This window comes from Aphelocoma coerulescens, chromosome 2 (assembly GCF_041296385.1).
Source record: "Aphelocoma coerulescens isolate FSJ_1873_10779 chromosome 2, UR_Acoe_1.0, whole genome shotgun sequence".
NCBI lineage: Eukaryota > Metazoa > Chordata > Aves > Passeriformes > Corvidae > Aphelocoma > Aphelocoma coerulescens.
This window is the reverse complement of record NC_091015.1, coordinates 156351910-156373397: the sequence shown is the minus strand read 5'-3', so window position 1 is coordinate 156373397 and position 21488 is coordinate 156351910. Positions and strand designations below refer to the sequence as shown.

The following is a 21488-nucleotide window of genomic DNA, read 5'->3' as shown; positions in this document are numbered from 1 at the left end:
CCACTCCAGTGTGGCAGCCCAGCTGGTGGGAAGTGTCAGAGGAGGCTGCACACCCACCAGAGGGCAATTGCCTGGCTTAACCTGGAGCCAGCCTCCAAGCCCAACCATGATCCAGCCTAAGCTGATGAGAGCCCCTCTGGGTCTGGTCATGACTGCAAGCACTCCAATGCTGTGCTAGGCTGGGACCCAATGCTCTGTGGCCTTGCCTTCCCAGCACAAGGTGCCTCTTGGTACCATGACCATCACTTTTTCCCTTGGGCTTTGGGGCATTGTCCTCAGCTGGGCCTGGGGCCCTTGGGCATTTTGTCCATGGGTCTCCCATCAGAAGCTGAACATGGTTTTTAACATTGGTTCTCATTTAAATTACTTTCTCCCAATCTTTTTATAGCTCTCCGACTGAAGTGGAATTTATTCTTTCTTTTTTTAATATAGCTGGAGGTGTAAATCCAGACAAATATAACTCCTGAGGGGGAATCAACCTGTCCGTGCCACAACTCAGCATGGCCTGTATTGCTGCTGGTGTATATAAAGCAACCAGGAGCCTTTTTAAACCTCTGAAACTGAAGTAATTTTTTTTGTTACTTACAGCTAATTAGATGTTCTCATTTAAAAGTGCTGTCTCCTGGTGGTAGGTAGAAACCTACAATCTTGCTCTTACCACGCACTTTTATATTTAAAGCCTCTATTTTTAACCCAATGGTGGGATTCAGGGTTAATGCTCGTTAGATCTGTGTCTAGACAGCTGTGAAAAACAGGAAATGAATTGCATTATAGTACAAAAGGAGAATTTAACCTTTTATCTCCTCACTAACACATGTGACTGAGGAAAATATGTTACAGGAGAGTATTTTGGAAAGTTAAGGAGGTAGAAAAATGAGAAGGGGGGGGGGGGGGGGGGAAGCTGCGTTTCCACAAGGCCTCGTGGGAATTATTACACAGAAAATAATGCGCCAGGCTCTGCCCTCAGCTACACCCGGGCAGTAATTTGTTTCCTCTGGTCCCTGTGGAAAAGTTGCATTTTATTATTCCCTGCTTATGCTGAACATTCAGCAGAAGGAAAAGCCAAGTTAGCCCATTTCACACACATGCACGAGCACGTGGGGCAGCTGCAGGAGAGCAGCCACCACACAACACCCATCCTCTGCAGCACCATGAGCCAGTCAGAGAGGTTTGTAATACCCCTGGGCATAACAGCACCTTGCACCCCTTCTCCTCAGGCTACCTAAGGCCTCAAGGTATTTTTGAAACATTTACAAACTTATTTTTCGCTTTTTTTTGGATTACAGCCTGAAAAAATGCAAAACTCCTTTGCTTGGCTCTTCAGGAAAGTAAGAGCCCAAATGCTCATTGGCCCCACGGAGCAGCCCAGGGGTACTGCTGTGGCTGAGGATGTACAGGGGAAGGCTCCAGCTTTAGAAGATTGTTGTAATGAACCCAGAGCATGAATCAAGCCTGAACCAGTGTGGACAGCTGGCCTGCTCAGAAAGAGCTGTAAAGCGGAGGCCTGGGCGCTCTTTACCCACTTATCCCCCCCTTCCTTGCAAAATGGCTGCTGTTTTGACAAAACACAGCGCGATCAAAAGCGCTGCTGCAAGCATAGTCCGTACCGCTTCTGAGCGCCTCCCTCAGCCCCCTAATGTGCCCCCAGTGCTGCATTTCCACCGTTTCTTAACCCTCCCTGGACCCCAGAAGGCTGCAGAAGCATCCAGCAAGTGCCTGCTCCACTGCAAAACCCCTGTCCTTCCCCGCATCGCCCTGTGCCCTCTGCCCGTGCCCGCTTCTCCCCGCGGGTGCTGTGTGTGACCAGCCGGCTGCTGCCGCAAGGACCCTTTTTATCTTGGGCACAGCTTCCCTCCCTCGTCTGCATCTCTTTGCTGGAGCCAAATGTTTACGCTCGCCACACATGCTCTCAGCTGGCCAGAAACACAAATATCCCCGTGGCAGAGCAACAAAGCCTTCCCAAGGATCCCCCGTGCCGCTCAGCCCGGGCTCTGCCGTTCCTGCCCCGCTGGGATCCCCGCTGCCTTTGGTGGCTGCTGGGAGCATGGAGGAGAGGGATTAGTCCTCTCGAGACTATTTATTTGCTTAGTTTTATCATTATTTCTTTTAATTTTGAAGGCACATGAGCATGCAGTGTACAAATCACTGGAATAATACTGTCGGTAATTTTATGGCATCTTTAGCACCATCCAAAATGAAAAAAACCCAACCCAACCAACAAACAACTCTCCCTGCAATGGAGCAATCTAAATAAAGTTCTTGAAGCAATATAATATTTCCCTGTATAGCTGTCAACGTTTCCACTGCCAGTTTGTCCTCATAAAGGAACCAAACTTTGGCACAGATTATATCAGAAAAAAATAGCATCTTCAAGTGTTTCCAAGGGGGTATAGGATAAGGGGGATTATGGAAGTTAAAATCACTAGAAGAGCTGTAAAATGTTGGCCTAATGGTCTCAGAAAGGAAAGAGCCTCGATTTATCCAGATTTACTTGCCCATGCTTGTGCCAGGAAGGGAGGGAGTGGAGCAGGAGCCCTTGCAGCATTTACACCTGACCAGGTAGCAGCAGCCAAGGTGTGGATCCTCCTCAAGAAGAGCCAGCTGCTAATGGGAGTGGTGAGGAAACAATTCAGTGTTGCTCATTGCTAATGCCAAAGTGAGCTTGGGAGCCAACACCCGCTGGAAAATGTGCTGCTGTGGAAGGAGCTGTCTGTATCTCTGTGTCCGCACGCAGGGGGAGGCCCACGGGCACGTGTGTGCGGACGGACACACGCACAGTAAAAGCTTCCTTTCTGCAGCGTAAGGAAAGTCAATAACTTTCTTGTCAGCAGCAGCTTTGCTTGAAGGAGAGATTTTAGAACATGGCTCATCCTGGGGTGGGATGGGGGGAGTTTCTGCATTAATCCCTCATCTCTTTTCTTTTCTTTTTTCTTAATATCTTCTGCTTGATGTCAATGTAGCCTGCTTGATAGCCTACTGCCACTAGAAATGGTGTTTGATTTACAGAAGAGGTGGAAAGCTAAACAGAAAAGGATACAGATATTCCAGGGATCCTCATCTTGGTCTCTCTCCTGGCCATACCTGTCACCCCTGAGGTCTCCTGGCACCCCAGACTGGTGCAGGAACCCCAAAGCTCCTCTTGCTGGCCAGGATGGGTTGCTGTAGTACCCTCTCAGGTATCTAGGAAGCCACATTTACCTCCAGCCCATACTCAGGTTACCAGATGAACTGCATCCGTTGAGATCTTGCATCCCACTTAATATTTAATCACCCTTTGCCCTCATTTTCCTAAGTGAGCAGTGAAACCCTAGCTAGCCTGTGTGCCCCAGCAGCATGGTGTTTTATTACAGAAAGCTCAAAACAAAGCTTCCATTTGCTAATCCAGCCATGCCGTATGGCTGTAGCACTGGAGCTCCATGGATCACTCTCCCAATGGGATTAAGTAGCAGCAAGGAGCAGTTCAAACAGTATTTGGGAGCAGGCTCTTCTGCACTATGCCAGCCAGGCAGAGGAGCTTACTGTGAGACACAGCAATGCCAACTCAGAGGAGACCAAGTGTTGGTGAAGATGGTGACACCTCTTCTGGACCCCACAAGTGTACTTCTGTCATGTGTCAGGCTTCAGATATCCTCAGCACTGGGCAATCTCCACATGTGTTTTTTGGACTCCACATGCTAAGCCAGAGCATTTGCTTATTGAATGACCACAAATAATCCCCATTTAGGGATGTCTGTAAGCCCAGCAAGCATCCTTGCCAGGTTGGATGGGGCTCTGAGCAACCTGGTCTAGTGGAAGGTGTCCCTCTCACAGCAGAGGGGTTGAAACTAGATGATTAAGGTCCCTTCCAACCCAAACCATTCTGATTCTTTGACCTTGAGTGGGGTGGTACTGTCCTGCAACTTCCACTGTCTGCATTGCCCCTGCAGGCAGCCAGAAGTGGAGACCCCATGATCCCTGGCAAGGGCTGGGGACCTGCAGCAGTGTAGCCAGGGCCAGGCTGAGCTGTTCCACAGCCATGGATGTCCATGGCAGCTCAAAGCAGTGAGGCCACACAGAACATTGGCAGAAAGGTTTCATCAGGCTCTCTGCCTTGGAAAGGGTGGCCCTGCTCACACAGCCCTTGGCACCAACTCGGGGAGGCTGGGGCTCGGCCTCTGTGCATGATCTGACCTCCATGTACCATGTGAGCGTGGAAAGGCTAGCAAGCAGGAGAAGCTGGGAATGTGCATGGGTCTTCTTTGCTGACAACGAAGCCATTTGGTCTTTCAGATCTCAAAAGCACCCAACCTGGGGTGTTTTATTTAAAAATTATCAAATAAGTTAAGTGAGAATGACAATTAAGTAAACAATCTACCCTGTAAAGGATCTCTGTCAAATATGGCAGGCAGGGCACTGCAAATCTTCCCCAAGTCCCTTCTTCCCAGCCTCCTGCTGGGAACAAGGCAGGGGGAGCACCCTGCTGGTGATGCCAGCAAGGAGAAAAGCTGGACCCCAAGCGCTGGTTATTTTGCATCTCAGGACTCAGCGTATTGAGCTCTGTTTACTTTATGGGAACTCCATGGACAATGCATTTGAAGACAATTCCTGGCCAGACACATACCTTAGCATATTAAAAGGTATTTTTAGTACCTCTGGCAAAGAAGATCGAACTCTGCTTTTAGCTGTACTAAGACAACTCCATGGACTTTGCTGGCAACCCTGCAGATTTGTACCGAGGTAGCAACTGGTAGAGATTACTTAACTAAATAGTTGCATTTCCTTCATGCAAGACAAAAACACAAGTGCAAATAAATACTGGTGGGATTCCTGACTTACAGTAGGCTGTATTTTTTTCCTAAGAGAGCGACTCTGCCCAATAAAAGTTTCAATTGCCAAGAAACAGCATCACGTAGCAAGGAAAAATTACTCTAAATGTCGCCTCCTCAATTTGTGATGACTTTGTTTTTGTACTGGTATAAATATAACTGTGACCATTTCATACAGCAAAGTGCTCTGTGATGAGTACAGTATAAATAGTGGAACTGATTATGCTTGCTATAAACAAGGACTGGCAACCCTTGCTTCACCCCAGCAGTTAGGAACAGTGGAAGTGGCGGGAGCTTTACAGCTAAATGGTTAAAAGCCACAGAAGAACTTTTTCTCGGGATGGCTCCAAGAGTGGAGCTGGTGTGCTGCCATTTCAGCAGCCAAGCTGAGATGGGGGGAAGCACGCCACCACAATTGCATACTAAAAAGAAGGGAAGGCTGAGATAACTACCATCTTCTTACTGTGTAGGCTGTTTGAAAAAAATAACATATAATGATTCCTGCCTTATTGCAGTGTTTGGGTTCCAGATATAGCCTTGCATGGGAAGGCTGGTATGATGCTGAACCAAGCCAAATGAGCATTTCCTGCTTTTAAATAATATCATGTCAGGAATCCAGCTCATTGGAAACACCCTGCTCATCTTCCAGAGCAGGAAGCAGACATTCGTCATGAGTATCAGGTGAATAATGTCACTTCAGTTGGACTTTGTGAGTGACAGTTCACAGCTCAGGTCCTTAATACTTATTTTTATGACTATAAAATGAAGCTTGGTACATCTCATGCCTAGGAAGCGGCTTAGCTCGCTCAGAAACTCAGGGACTTGCCAGAGGCCTTAGATAACTAAGTAAGATTTGTTTTAACTGCCCTCAGTATCCAAGGTATTTCCTACTGTAAGTATAAGGAAACACTGAGGATACTTAAACAACCATATTTGTTTATCTTAGGTCAAACTGAAGAGATTTTCCAGAACCACTACTGCAGCTGCATTTAACTTGCTGAAAGGCTGCATTTGTATAGAGTGCTTCACTTCAGACTTCACGATCACAGACGAACAGCGCTGAGCTCCACAGGGAAGTGCGCACAAACCTGGGCAGATGTCTCCAGACACTCACTCCTCAGTGCACTTCATTAACCTTGGCCTCAACTGGGCCAAGTCCAGAATAAGGAGGAAGCCAGAAGGCAGAAGAAAATCACCAGCATTCTCTCCCTCAAATTTCTGAGAAGGTAATTACCTGAAGAGAGACAGACATCCAGACAGGTATTGCCTCGAGAGGAGGTGAGATTCTCCAAGCCTGTGAATACAATGTGTCATAGGAGGGCAACCCCACCAGACCTGGAGCCATCTGCTCTGCTGGGTGACGTGAAGTGATGCTCTGCAGGTCCTCCCCTCCAGCAGTGTGGCTCATGCCAGGTGTGGGGGACAGCCACCACCTGGGTCAGGAACAGTGTCTCGTAAAGGTTCTGCAAGACACTCAGTGCAAGGTAACCATGACTACTGTAGGGACAGGGTGGTATTTTCACACCTCATTCCTATTTTCTGGTACAGCTTTCTCAAGTCATTCAGTCTACAACCCTTGTTTCCTGAAAACGTAGGGGAAAAAAACATGAAAAATGAGAAAATTTGGACCAAACTCATTCTAACAAGAAAACCCAACCAACCAGAGATGGCCATTTTACAGTAGAAGCAATGGTGTTTCAGAGCACACACAAGGCTCTGAGTGGACAATGAGGGTATGAGGAGAGGAGGCCACACATCAAAATGTCCTGAGCAAGGCTCTCATCCTGAAATTTGATTCATACAAATGCATCCCATTGCCCCTTTGCTTCCTGAGTAGCCCAGATCAGATTGCAGCATCCCCACCTAAGTATAAATTGATAGCAAACCAATTGGTCTGACATCCTAAGGTGCCACACCCCCACTTTGGTGGGGACTGTGAGTGCTGACCAGATTCCCCAAACTGGCAGGTGGTGTGATGATGCTGCCACATGGTCCCTGCTGTGCAGGAAGGGCTTGCACTGACATTACAGGCTCAGGCAGTCCAGGGCAATACCTCAGCCTTCAGCTACAGCCTTGCAAGATACAAATCACCTCTACAATGCTGCCAGAATGAGTAATTTTTAACTGTAACAGCCACTGGCAGGGTTGAGTGTGCAGGGGACCACCTCTGTCCATGTCCCAACCTGCACATCCACTGAATGCTGACTGCTCTCTCTGCTGGCCAACCGAGAAATGGGATTTTCTCAAGACAGACCTGGTCACATACAAGTTTGCAAAAATACACTGACCAAGCAAATGCATGCCAGAAAAAAAAGTGTCTTTTTTTCTAAAGCCACAAATAGGTGAATAAAAGAGGTCAGTTATCAAATAAACTATATTTTTAGGTAAAAAGCAGCAGCAAAGAAGAGAAAAAGGCAGGAGAGATGTGGGTGTTCCATCTCATGCTGCAGCTTTCTGCTGCAATAGCCTGATGGAGACAGGAGGAACCACCTGTGAGATGGGATGTGCCCACCCCCCCCCCGCATTACAAGGCTCTCACAGTCTTGCCCTATGATGTCTAGAAATAAAAGGCTTGGAGAATTTCCAGTGATCAACAGAATACAGAAGCTGGGAGACTGTGGGATTGTGAGTAACTGACCTGAGGGCAGGAGGGTTTCTCCTGGCTTTCTTCAATGCCTGACTCAGGGATCACCTAGTCCAAAAAGCCACCACTTAGGGGCTCTAAGCACATAAGAACTGTAATAACTGGACAACAGAAAGACATCACTGTGGGAAAGGACAAGGTAAAGAAGGCTGAAAGGGGATGGGAAGCTAAGCTGCACTAAGAAATCATTGTACTGAAAGTGCATAAGCAGCACATCTTTGCCCTGGATACATTGGGACAGCATCTGGACACAGTAAAGATTAAAAGTCTCCAGGGCTATAGACAGCATGGAGTGAAAATGAGCACAGGCTGATGCTGTTGTGCCAGTGCACCCCAGACAATCATCCATCAATGCTTTTGTATTATTTCCTATCTCACAGTGGCATGAGCCCAGCTCCCCTGCATCAAGGAGGGAGGTTCTCCCTAAGCACCACTTCAGCTGGGTGGCTGCACTGGCCAGCCTGGAGCTGTACCCGAGGACATTGCTGTGCTCTGCCATACAATGTGCCCCACACACGTACGCGTGACTGTGGTATGAAATTGCTTCAGTCTTAGGTGTTTAAATACATCAGTAGCCACAGAGCTGACAATTAGTGATGTCTGGCAGTGAAGTTTCCTCCTTGCCATCAGCTTTACAGTGGCAGTTCTTTGCTTGTACTTCTGCAGGTACATGGCAAAGTTGCTCTCAGCAAACTTTGCTTTTCTGTCTGCAACTTAGTGTGGTGTTCAGTGGGGAAACCACACTGCTGGGGCCACCTCATGCATCAAATATGGGTTGACAGCAGAGGTTAAACACAGCAAGTTCCACAAAATAGTCAGGCCTAGGGTTACCTAGAGAAAGGACCAAAGAGGGGAGGGAATTCACTTAGTCCTTCTGATGGGACACCAGGACTAAATCAGCATCAGAAAATAGCTGGTTTCTGATAATTACAGTGAATTGAGTAGCTTATCTTTGTGTTTGGGGCCCTAAATGAGCACTTGATGTATTCCTGAATTCTGTCCCTCTGATAGCATGCCTCCTGAAAGGTGATGAAATGCCCCCAGACTTGATGAGCTAGAGAGAGCACCACAGTATCACCATCCTCAGCACTGAATGAAATCATTCTCTGGCTTCTACTGATTTCCTCTGAAATGACAACTTTTTACAAGAGCTGCAAAACGTTGTTAATTATAGAAAAGCTATAATCACACACACACAGCCCGCTACATGTAAAATTAAGCACCTGTTCAGAATGATTAGAGAGAAAAAGGACTAACTCTTCACATTGATTTTTTTTAAACTTGCATATTCTGACTAATGGTTGAAACTGTTCTCCTCCTTAACAGCCTCAATGCTGAAACTAGATTAAACCGGGCAGATTCTTGTGTCTTGACCCCCACTAAAGGGAGTGTGTCACAGATTTCAGGCACCGGAAACCAGCTGAGGTTAAATCAAATGACATACTCAAGTAGGGAGGGATGAGAACCTCATGTTCTGTAACAACTTAAAGGGCCTGTTGAGCAATGCACAGGAACTCTGTGTCTATGAGATTCAACCACTTGAAGGATAAGAAGTGCTTAACACAACCCGTTCATCTAAAACCGGGATCTTTACATTCTCACTTCTGCTGTGTCTACCCCAGTGCGTTGGCAGCTACCGGAGCTGAGCAGGCAAACTGCTGCTGCTGCTGCTCTACACTGTCACAGCCAGCCTTAACAACACTCAAAACCAGTAAGTAACATCTTCATTCCCTCACAGCATGCCTGCTACATCAGCATCAAGCAGAAAGAGCTGCAATTTCATCCAAACATGGATACGTCAGACCTTTTACACAGGAGTATCTGATTAAATCCAGCTGTTTCCTCTCAAGAGGGTTCTGTGCATCAGTTTATCAGGAATCTTGAATTTCATCTCAGTTTCCTCTGGTGAAGCTGGTTCAGAGTGACAAAAATTGCAGATCAACTGTCCCACTCTGGAGTGGAGTGTCCCAACAACCAGCCTCCTAACTATAGTCCCTGTTGGCACTCATGGAATATGTGTAGTAGCAGACTATCTGCACAGGCAACCAACTGTGCTACATGTGGCAACAGAAAGTTTAGGTTCCCATATTCAGCAGCCCTTATGACACAGAGATGTCTGGGTGAAGTGAATCAATCCCACAGTTGTTCGGCTGGCTGTCTCTGCTGTTAATATGCTGGGTAAATTCTCTAGAACTGATGAGAAATACAGTAATACACTACGTATATAACAATATACCTATGGAACAGTGATACACATGTAAGATTCTTACAAGTTTTTATATTTTTCTGTACTTACAAATAAAATGATCCCTTAATACTTAAAACCTGTACTGTGCTTTTCCTCACCAGGAATGAAGTGCATCACAAATGTTTACTGTAGTCTCAATCCCAGCAGGTTTCCAAGCCCTGACTCGATAAAGCCCTGAGCAGCCTGGTCTGACCTGATTTGAACAGGAGATTGGGTTAGCAACTGCCTGACCCTTCTAACCTGTGCTCTTCTACCAGTCTGTGAGTCTATGATGTGCTAGTGTATAAAGTAGAATGGGTCCAAAGCTGAGAATTAAAGACCTCATTTTAGCCTGTTTCTGCAATTCCATGTTTAGGGCACTCTTCTAAGAAGTGTGAGACTGCTCCAAACCCTCAGTCAGCATGATGGCTTTCCTGGGATGCCCTGCAGAGATGCAGCTTGGTATCACCTCTATGGATATTCAGCAGCAGACAACCCTGGAGGGGGAGGTTTTCTCACTCCCTTCCCCCCAGCCATATGGCCCTGCTGATTTCCTTACACCAGCAGGAGCAGCTGTCTGACCTCATGACAGGCCAGTTCAAGGAACCAAGAGGCAGGAAAAAAATAAACCTCAAAAAAACTTCCTGCTTTCTGTCAGAATTACCCTGCATTACCACAAGGCCAAAGAAACACCAAGTGCAAGAAGATGGGAGCAGGTGAGAATGCACAGCCAGCATGAGAAGCAAAAATAGCAACTGCATCTTCCAGGAACTGTCAGCACTAGGCCATTTAACTGAAATGGCAGGATTTAATCCTCCCCTTGTACAGCACAGAAACCTGGATGCTAACCTGGTTTTACACAGTGCATGGGAGTTCACAACTGAACTACTAAATCAATGCCCTTTGCATTTCTACTAAATAAGGACTAATCAGTAAAGCTAGTGAGGAAACTGAGATGCACTGTCTGTTTATATATAATTGACAGCAATCATAACATGAAGAAAACCATATCTCACTTTTAAAATGTGACAACATGTAGCAATTTAGGCTACAATATTCAGTATTTTATGCACATATTTTTCCAGAAGCTTTTTTTGCAGCTCTTTTCAGTTTGGGCACAGTAGCTGGAAAAGCAATATGCTCATGGTGGGATGTCTGCCTTTGATTTGACATTAAAAACCAAGTGCATTCTTACATAATTAAAATAAAAGTTTTTATTCCGTTCATTATATTTCTGACTGGGTGCTCTATTTTTCCAAATACTTACTCTGTGTACAGAAATGTAAACCATAAATACAGTGTAAGAGCAGCAAAACAAAACACATCCCCTCAAAACAGAACCAGAAGAGCTTTGTTCACTTCACTGTCCTTCCAAGGAATAGCTGTAATCAGTTTGACTGCCAAATTGATGCACAAAGTCTGAAAGGGAGAACACTGAGCCCCATCCCACTTCAGGATTCATACTGATGAAATCATCCAAGTTCATCTTGGAATCTAAAAAAAGGACCAGAAAAGGGAAATATTTAAGTTCCCGATGCACTTTCTGTAGCACAGGTATACATCTTTCAATAACACATTCCAACCCCCTCTTCAATAGTTCAGTTCACTCCAGCAAAATTCTGCAAATTGTATGGTGGTACAAAAACATCTATTTCCAGTCTCTGAAACATTGCTTTTGCCCTGATTCACCTCACTGCCCATGGCAATAATCACATTACAGGATCAGTAAGCATCCAGTAAGTAATTAGAAACTAGTATGTGTTGGTAAGATTTTTCCCTACAATGTCAGCCTAGAAGGGTCGAGTAGTGTCAGACAACTGGAGTGCAAGTAACAACCAACACAGGGAAGTGCAATGCAGTATTCCTGCATTCACACAAATGGGATTATTCAAAAGCAGGGGAGATACTATTCACCCATTTAAGTTCCGAACCAAAGTCAATGGAGTCAACTCTTGCACTGACCACAGAAGAACAGGATCACAGCAGCAGTCAGAACTGCAAGTTGCTTATTGTCTCTCAGAAGTGATTATGCCCTTGGCAAAACTACAGTTTGTTACTCTCCAGATTACAGTATTTGCTTTCCCTCCAGCCCTGAACTTTGTCCTTGCTGAACATGGGCCCACTGCAGGGCCAGAATGTGCAGAGGGGAGGAGATGTGTGACCTAACCCAGCCCCCAGCCTAGAGGGATGCTCAGGTGAAGAAGAGCACAAACCTAGGCTGGGGACAAATATTTATTATTTGCGAATCCTGAATGACAGAATGAAGTCAGAGGGGGAAAAGTTTAACTGCCATGGTTTCAAGAGAAAAGTAACCATGACTGCTCTTTGCCAGGGTTTTAATCTGCTCTGACCCTTGCAGGAAAGGTAGTAACCATTCTGTCCCATTTGTGGATCCCAGAGAGCTCACTGGCAAAGTGCTGGTGTGCAGTTTTGGGTTTAGGTGCCTTATACATCCTTGTGCCTTATACATGCCTGGTACAAGCTTTGCTAACTCAGAACCATGCCGATAAGAGGTTCAGTTCTGATGACAAACATCTGTGGGCTTGTTGTTTTATGTTCTCATGGATGATGTGTGCAAATAAATCTTTTTAAATTCCCATTAAAAGAAAACTGGCAGAGAATGAGTTTAAGGAACAGAGTGGTAAAGCCACTGTTACAGGTTTACTTTACAGATTTACTGTTAACACCTTTTCCACTGTATTAAGTATTTATTTTACCATGGATGATTCATGGTTGCATTTAACGATTAAGAATCAAACAAGAGGAGGCTCTAATGAATAAGATTATAAAATCCAAAGGAGGGAATTTCCCTCAGCTGCAAAAAGCTTGTGTAACTAGGCTTACCATTATGGACAGTGTAAGCAAGGAAGGGAAGATGATGTTCAGGAACCCCAGACTCAGGAGTCCCAGGCATAATCCAGCCCCTTAAGGCCTCTGTTTGCACCATGTCTACACTACAGCACAGCTTTGTGATTTGCCTGATCCCAGCTCTCACACTTTCTCAGGTCTGGCCCCTAAATCTTTTCTTGTTAACATGTTTGAACTCTGCATATGGAAAATCCTTATGTCCAGCCAAGCATAGTCCTATTGCTGAAGTGAGTCTGGCAGAACAGGAACAATGTCTGCCTACGTGGGAATTTAAAACAGCACAAGTTCAGCAATTTGCTGTCATAGCTCAAGAACAAATTAGTAGTGGATAAAAGCTCTTGCTTGCTGGTAGACTGGTAAGTCTGTTTTCTAGTTTCAAAGTTGTCTTTTCTTCCCAGATGCTTTTTCAAAATTAATGTGATTGTTCATATACTTTAAGATTAAATAAATAAATAATTCTCTGCTTTATGTGCATTGAGAAGAGTAAAATAATTTCATAAAACTGTTCTGTGAATGATAAGGCAGTCCAAAGGAGATTGTTCCAGTAGTTACAAACACAGATGCTGTTCACAACTTGGAAGTTGCTATCACAATGCCTGTAAGAAATGAAATATTGTCTTAAATTCAGACGGATTGTGGCAGAGCATAACACAGCCCATAAGAGAAATGTAATGAAAGGAATAGTTGTTTCACCAAAGTAAACAAGTCCTTTCCTATGAAGAGCGATGGCCTAAGAACCTGTCGGTAGATGGCACTGGAGCAGCACAGGAGTTCTGATCCGTGGGGAAAAATTAAGTGAGACCTCTCCCGTTTTATTCGTGTAATAACAGCCTTTCTATGCTGCTCTTTCCTCATATGAAGGCTCTATCTGAAGGCCGTGCACGTTGTGTTAGACCTTACAGCTTTAGGAAACAGCTCGGCAAAAATGCATGAGAATACCACAAAGTCCTCTTCCCGAAGCAGATGAAGAGTGACAAGCATCAGAATTTACAAAACATACATCTGGATGCTACAGCTGGCAAGCCAAGATATCTCTCCACAAAAGCAAGGTATTCTACAACAGTTTCACAAGACCAATAGGAGCAAAATCATTTTCTTTTAAGATTTACATTACACTTGCAGTTTTCCTCAAGTGCTGTGACTGTTACACTAGCTTGCATTTGTGCATGCTTAGAGCTCATCTTCCTCTTTGACCAAACATACTTTGTTACACGCACCCACAAATGAGACCTATCTGGCCCATTCTGGGATTCCTGAATAATTTTATTTTTGTTTAAATTAAGTCTGATGCTTTTACCCCGAGCAGGGATGAAGTTAAAGGCCACACACTATCTCAGCCGTTGTTAGCCATGATACTTGTGGCTTCTGCCAACAGTAGTTAGAAAGTGGTGTTTAAGCCAAGCCTTGGCTTGGCTCACAGACCTTGGACTAACTTGTCATAATTACAGCTGCCCAAGGGCTGCTAGAAGCAAGGAAGTCTGGAACAAAGCCTCCAGGATCAGTTCTGCTGGTGCCTAAAACCTTGGGGGCACCTAAAATACTTAGAAAGTTGGACTCTTCACAGACTTGTGTAGGTGTTTACAGTTCTCTTCAGATCCTCCTCCCTGTCTGAGCAGGGAGATAAGTCAGAAGGACTCTTCCCACACTCAGCTGGGGGGCTGCTGTCTCCACAGCTGAGATATAACTGTGCAAACCATCCTGGTTGATCTCAGTGTAAAAACACAGCTCACCACTTTTAATTATCTTTCACAGAAAGTAGTGTAATTTCAATAAGCCACTCTGGGAATTTAAATACTTCTTACTTGTGTCTTTATTGTATCTATATGACTTGATTCATTACTTCCCGAAAAGCTTATGAAGTAAGGACCTAACTTGACAGACTGGAGTTTTATTCTCACATGAGAGGAGCAGAAGGTTCCCATGAAGTGCATAGGAGCTACTTGTATCCCTATCAGTGCCTTCCTTTTCACTTTCACCAGGATCCTGCCACTACTTCAGAGAGGAGATAAAGCAACTGCAGACATCTGCCTGGCCTGTGTCTAGCAGCTTTCCTGTTATATATCTGTTTGATACACAGTGTCTCCACAATTTCTCAGCTGTCCTACTCATGCTCTTCAAAATTAAAAAAAAAAAAACAACCCAAGTAAAACCCCATTATTGACTATGAGGGATTTTAATAACAATAAAAAGAACAAAAAGCTTTTACAAATCAATCCAGCAAGTGTGCTACCAAACACCTTGAGAGAACTGAAATTCAAACCAGTGCTTTTCAGTGTTAGAGCTGCTGCTAACACTTGTACATAAGCCATAGGACCATCTGTTCTGAGTAATTTTGAAATGCACTGTGCAAGCTGTATTTTACACAGGCTTGCAGTAAGGAGGGCTGATCTCATCCCGAGTCATAAACTAAGTGGAATCAGACCTCATTAATTTGTGGAAAGAAGATTTAAAAGAAAACCCCAGGTTGGGCTCACCAGCTCTAGAATAATGAATCTGTTCACCAAATCTCATTACCATAGTTTTTATTATTTGAACAAAATATCCTGTTTCCTTTCAACAGGAAGTCACTGGCAAACAGGTGGGACCAGAGGATTCTGCTGCAGCTCAGGTATGTTTAGTCCAGCAGAGCTGTTCGAGGACTGTGCAGCCAGTTAGGCTGGCCAGCTTCTCCTGGCATCCATGGCAGCAGAGCAGAACAGAGGCCAGAGCAAGGTCAGTAAAAACCACAAAGGCCTAACTCTGGGAAACAGCTAGAGCAGAGCCAGTTCCAAGAGGCTAATGCTTAGCATGTGAGTTCTGAGAAAATACTGAGGAGTCTGAGAGGGTTTGTTTTTGTTGTTATATTGATTGGACTGGAGTTGTTTGTCTCTTAGAAAAATGCTTTACAAAAAATCACCTTGTTCCACCTTCAGTTTTTTTAAGCATAGACTGGAATTTATGACTCCATGTAAACTTATTTTTGATGATTTATTTTGCAACCCCATGAACAGGACAAATGCAGTTAGAGATTTATTGAGTTACTAGTAGGAGAAAAACGCTCAATTTGTTACAGATAGAGATTCCTCAATTCAATTCCAAAAGGGTTTCGTAGCAGGGGAGGGCTGTAGGAATGGCTTCTCTAGAACCTTTCCCCATGTCCAACAGAGCCAATGCCAGCCAACTCCAGGATGGACCCACCTCTGGCAAAGGCTGAGCCCATCAGCCATTGTCGTAGTGCCTCTTCCTTTAAGAAATTTTAAAAAGCTATTGCACAGAAGTAATTGTATCCAGAGAAGAGTGGGAGAAACATGTGGGAGAAACAACTCTGCAGACACCAAGGTCAGTGAAGAATGAGGGGCAGGAGGTGCTCCAGGCACCAGAACAGATACTCCCCTGCAGCCCGTGGTGAAGATCACGGTGAGGCAGCTGTGCCCCTGCAGGCCATGGAGGAGCCTCATGCTGGAGCAGGTGGATGCCTCAAAGGAGGCTGTGACCCCATGGGAAGCCCATGCTGGAGCAGGCTACTGGCAGGGACCTGCAGACCTATGGAGAGACGAGTCACGTTGGAGCAGGTTTGGTGGCAGGACTTGTGACCCCACGGGGAATCCATGCAGGAGCAGCCTGTTCCTGAAGGACTGCACCCTGTGGAAAGGGACCCACACTGGAGCAGCTCATCAATATCTGCAGCCTGTGGGATGAAGGTCATGAAGAACTGCAAGGGAGGAACCCCACACTGGAGCAAGGGAAGGACTCCTCTCCCTGAGCAGCAGTGGCAGAATCAACCTGTGATGACTGCAACCCCCATTCCCCATTGAGGGGGGGGAGGAGGTAGAAAATTGAGAATAAAGTTAAGACTGGTAAGGAGGAAAGGTGTTTTAAGCATTTGTTTTGCTCCTCTTTATCCTGCTCTGATTTTGATTGGTAATAAATTCAACTAATTTCCCCAAGTTGAGTCTGTTTCACCCATGACAGTAATCAGTGAGTGATCTCTCCCCATCCTTATCTCATCTCATCTCATCTCATTAGTTTTCATTATATTTTCTCTCCTCTGTACAGCTGAGGGTGAGAGTGATTGAGCAGCTTTGGTGGGCACCTGGCATCCAGGCAGGGTCAAACTGCAACAAACATCAAAGAAGACATATAGGAAACAGAAGGAATATAAAAACCTTGCATCTTCTCAAAAGCTTAGGATTCTGGCTACTCTAAATGAAAGCAAAAAAATAAATAAATAAACAAAAACAACCAAAACAAACCGACTCTGATAGAAATGTGCCTCACAAATAAATTGGTGTTAAAACAATATCGGGTCAATTCTGTCAGCCACTATATTGCAGTCACCTCTAACATGAAATATGCAAATAATTTAATCTAATGCAAACACAAATCAATATGGAAAGCAGAATGTTCTATCTACATGAAACGGCCGGGAGAAAACAGTTATCTGCAATGGAATTTGGCATGGACATGAACATTAATACCCCAGGCTCTTTTATGATAACAAAAGGTCTGCCACCCAGTTTTACATCAAATTAAAAATAAGGCAGCTTTATGCCTGATAAAACTGTGCTGAGACATTACAGTTAAACCCAGACTCCTTGCAGACTCACAGCACTGTGCACATTGAAGCACACATCATTATTAAATATCTCAAGAGAATACAGAGGGAAGACAAAAAGTAAAGCTGGAGGAATTGGTACTAAATGAAAGACAACTTGAACTAGACGTCCTAGACTTGAGACAATCTAGTCCTGTTCTGACTCAGACCTTGAAGTTCCCTAGTGAATGACTTTTCACCTTCAGTGGGTGCAAGGTCACAAATTTCTTTCAGGCAACTGACCGGGAGACCAGAGCACATCAGCATAGAGCTGGAATACTATGTCCATTGGAGCTCCTCAGCACAAAAAAAACCCGAAACCAAAACAAAGCATGGCCATACTGGAGTAAGCCCAGAAGAGGAAAATCAAGTTGTTTGATGCGGGGCAATATTTTATTCAAGGAGAGGCTGAGAGAACTGGGTCTGTTCAGTCTTTAAAAGACAAGATGAAGAGGAGACATTACTGGTGCCTACATCTACCTGATCAGAGGTAGGACAATGGAGCCAGAGTCTTCTTGGAGGAGCCTGGCAACAGGACAAGAAGTGAAAAAAGCAAGTTGGAACACAGGAAATTCAGTTCATATACTAGGATTTTTTATTCATTTTTTGTTTACTATGACAGTGGTCAAACATTGGAACATTGTCCAGAAAGGTGGTGGAATCACCATCCCTGGAGGTATTCAAGACCGGACTGGACAGAGCCTTGAGGAATCCCCATTTTGGGTAGATGTTGGACTGGATGACCTATGGACACTTCATTCAACATGGCAAAGTAGAGAACAAAGAATGAAAGCATAAGAGGAAGTAAGAGCTACATACCTTTCACTATCTACCAGCACCACAGAGACAATCTGGAGGCTGGCTGAGGCCTGTGGCTGCTGCTCACCAGTGAGGTAAAGCTCAGCCAAACAAGACAGGTAAGGGGAGAGTTACAGGGTTTGCAGCTATGGAGTAATTTACTCCAGCTAGAGACACATGTACACATCTTCAACTGTTTGAGTCATTCTGTAACTTACTACCTACGAGTAATGGGTTTTACTCTTTTGATTTGAATAGAACTGTTTTGCTTTCTTGGTCTGACCTCATCTATATTCCTCACACTTTCATTAGCTCTCAGCTATCAAAACAACAAGGTTTCCACAGGCAAAAAAGTTCTCAGCACCTAAGAGGCTCCAGCTAACAGAGAACCATCCACTGCAGTTCAGGACTTCTACACTCCCTACAGTATCTTTGCATAAAACTCTGCTGAAGATAATAACTAAGATTTAGAATTCAAGGTGGTTCATAACCTGGATTGTCTAGAAAACACGTAAAGCCTCATAACAAAGATACATCTGTGTTCCTGCTCACTCTCATAATTCATTTCTACTCTTACATAAAACACCAAGCTTCCTTAGAAGCCAAAGCAAAGAGAGAATTCATTTCCCAGCAACTTCAAACCACAATACACTTGGACCTAAAGACAAAACGTGTTTCTTTGACCATGCCTTCTCTAACATAAACACATACCAGTACTGCATTATAAAAACATCAACAAAACCAAACATGCAGAGAAGTAACATGAAAACTCTTTCAAACTCTTTCAAAGCAAAACTTCACCATGCTTTCCTTGGAAGAAAATGAGAGAACAAACAAACACACACATGGCAAATGTCAGTCAGCTTGCAAAACACATGATTAGAATAAGCTGAAGTGCTGTGTGATAAGAATGTTTTAAGCACCTCTACAGAACAGATCGCAAGTCTTTACCTCTCTTTCTGCCTGGCCCAGAGGATTGGCCAGGCTATCGCTTAAAAGAGGTTTAAGGCTTAGGGAAAAACTTGCCAACTTGCCAGTGACTTAAGACATCCTGGAGTCAATTCACCTGGTAGAGAAACCTCAAACACTTCATGCAGGCAAAGCCACCACACTGAGCAGAGCCTGAAAACTTCCTCCTGCCAACACTACTTTGCCAGAATGGGATCTGTGTGCTAGAGTGTGCTATAATCAGTGTCTTAAAAACTCTGTGGCCCCTAAACAAGTCATTTGGCCTGTTTGCTTCAGTTCCCTGCTGCAGTGAGAGAAGAGTATTACTTACCTCTCACTCTCTGCTCAGTTTATGAAGATCAGTAATTAAAGTTTGATAACAGTAAATGGGTATGTTAGACTATGTGTTCAAAAAAGAGTACCAAATGCTTCGTAGCCCTACTTTTTCCCATATGAAGTAGTAAGCTGACTGGACAAATGCTACAGAAGTTATTTATTTCCCATGTGCATCCTGGACTATCTCATTCAGCACTGTAAGCAGGAAGAAGTAGTTCTGGGAGCTTACCTGCAGTTTCAATGCAAGGGTATGGAGGAGGAGGTTTCTGCCATTTCCCATTTACATCCTTCATATGAGATCTGTCTGAAGCAAATGTTTTCAAGTACAAATCTGCTTGAATCATTCTGATTTTTCTAAATAAAAATGCAAAATTGTATTAAGAGATGCATGTACACAATACTGCATTAATCGCTCAGAACAAGAGTACTTTCCTCTCATCGAGGAGCACTAACATTATTAAATACACAAACCAGCAATGTTGGGCCAAGTCATTAACATGAAGCTACAGTAGGAAAGAAAAGAGCTTTTGATGACTAAGGTAAAGAGCTTTAGAAAAGTAACACAGTGCATTTACTTTACTGGAGTATAGCAAAGAAACCTCTGTTACTATGCATACACAAAGAACTTTAACTTTGATTTCATAGTCTTTATTTTTTGTTATCACCTGTGGAACTCTGGACGAAGGCTGTCATCCAACCTAAAGGCCTCCACACTATACACGTCAAAAGGACATGGAAACGGCAACACTGTGTCAAGATCATAAATGAAGTTCTGCTCCCCGCTGGAAACATGAAGTAGAATAACATGGTAGTCCTGGGAAGAAAGGTAATGGCTATTAGTTAAACAGCCATTAATGAGACACTGGCAAAGAGAGTGGGGGAAAATAAAAAAAAAGATTCCTAAAAGTGTAAGTTCAGATCATTTTTTTAAAGACTGCTTTCTGTCCTGGAATATTAAGTCTGTAACATTTCTGGCACCAGGAGAGAGATTTCCTAATGCCTATCTTGCCCATCTGCTCTTCCAGAAACCTTGGTATTCTCCCCATTTCTTTGCAGCTTCCTTTGATTTAAGCCAAGACAGCTAAACTGAAGTGTATGCTACTCCTAAGAAAACAGAAAATTTCTTTCACGTTCCACATCTAACCACAAAAGTTGTTTGGTTAAGCACTTTTTTCTTAAGACCCATTCATAAATAAAAACTCGCAAGATACAATGATAGATTAATATTAAAGTTACCTAGTGATCTCTTTTAAGAGATTTTGTACCTGTTGCAGTAACACGGTCTGTGAATTTGAGTGTCGAGTGTTCAGCTGCCAGAAGCACTTGAAAAACCAGCACACCACTGAAAAACCAGTGAACAGCTCAGGAGGACCACAGGAGTAAGACAATTTCCTGTAGCAGCTCTGGAAGCTGGGAAAAAATATCTGTGGGTACTCTATCATACTTTTTCAAGGCAACTATTTTATCAAGACATTTGGATTATGCAGTGCAGTTTTATTCCTTAACTTGTAAGAAACACAGGTGGAGGTTTGCGGATGCTGCAGTTACTGATGTTAAGTGTCAGGTATATGCACTGCTGTTTTCCAAAATTAAACTGAAGGTAGCCCTTAACAACTTACTTAAATTTACATTGAATCCACTCACAAAAAGGGTTGAGCACTGTCTTTTGACATTTTCAATATTAAAACCACAAAGAGATTTGAATGAAAAAGATTTGGGCAAACTACTTCACCAGACCAATACACATTCACAACTGTATTCAACAGTATTTAGAAAAACCTGTTACAGAGTATAAGAAAAATTAACTTACAAACTTTACACAACCTATGATCCACTGAAACATCAAAGTTAAAAGACCTTTCAATCCATTAATTTTTATGAGAAATCCACATGCTGCCATGGCCTTTCCTGACTCTGCTATTCCTTTTTAGGTCATCTCTATAACACTCGGATCTTTTTTAAACCAAACCTTTTTTTTTTTGTACTGTAAAGATACCAATATTTTGGAAGAGAATGAATGATTCAGAAATCAGAAAACTTCAGAAATTTGCAGATTACTTTACAGAATTTCAGAAACAGAAATTGTCAAAAGAAATAGTTTGTTCTGTGCCAGGTAACTGAAAGGAGTTCTATAATGATACCAGGGAATTCTGCATCAGCAATTACTGAACTACACTAATTGATCAAATGACACTTCAAAGCCACTGTTTATGGGTCAGTTTAACTGCTGACACCTGAATACATATATAGTTTGTATTTTTCTATCATCTGGCAGGCCTACATAAATAT

At 43.8% G+C, this 21488-nt stretch overlaps 1 protein-coding gene across 8 annotated transcripts in view; it reads right to left on the bottom strand.

Annotated features, from left to right (window-relative positions):
* The window catches only part of NTAQ1 (N-terminal glutamine amidase 1), a 35223-nt gene that overhangs the window by 12112 nt on the left and 1623 nt on the right, over positions 1 to 21488 (bottom strand). For 2 of the 8 annotated variants that reach the window (XM_069005434.1, XM_069005429.1), the window contains exons 3-5: positions 20465 to 20609; positions 19865 to 20013; positions 19429 to 19553 (exon numbers count right to left, since the gene is read on the bottom strand). In XM_069005434.1, the coding sequence (XP_068861535.1) occupies positions 19429 to 19553; positions 19865 to 20013; positions 20465 to 20609 (419 nt within the window). The other 6 variants (XM_069005431.1, XM_069005436.1, XM_069005437.1 and 3 more) reach the window with 6 other exon arrangements.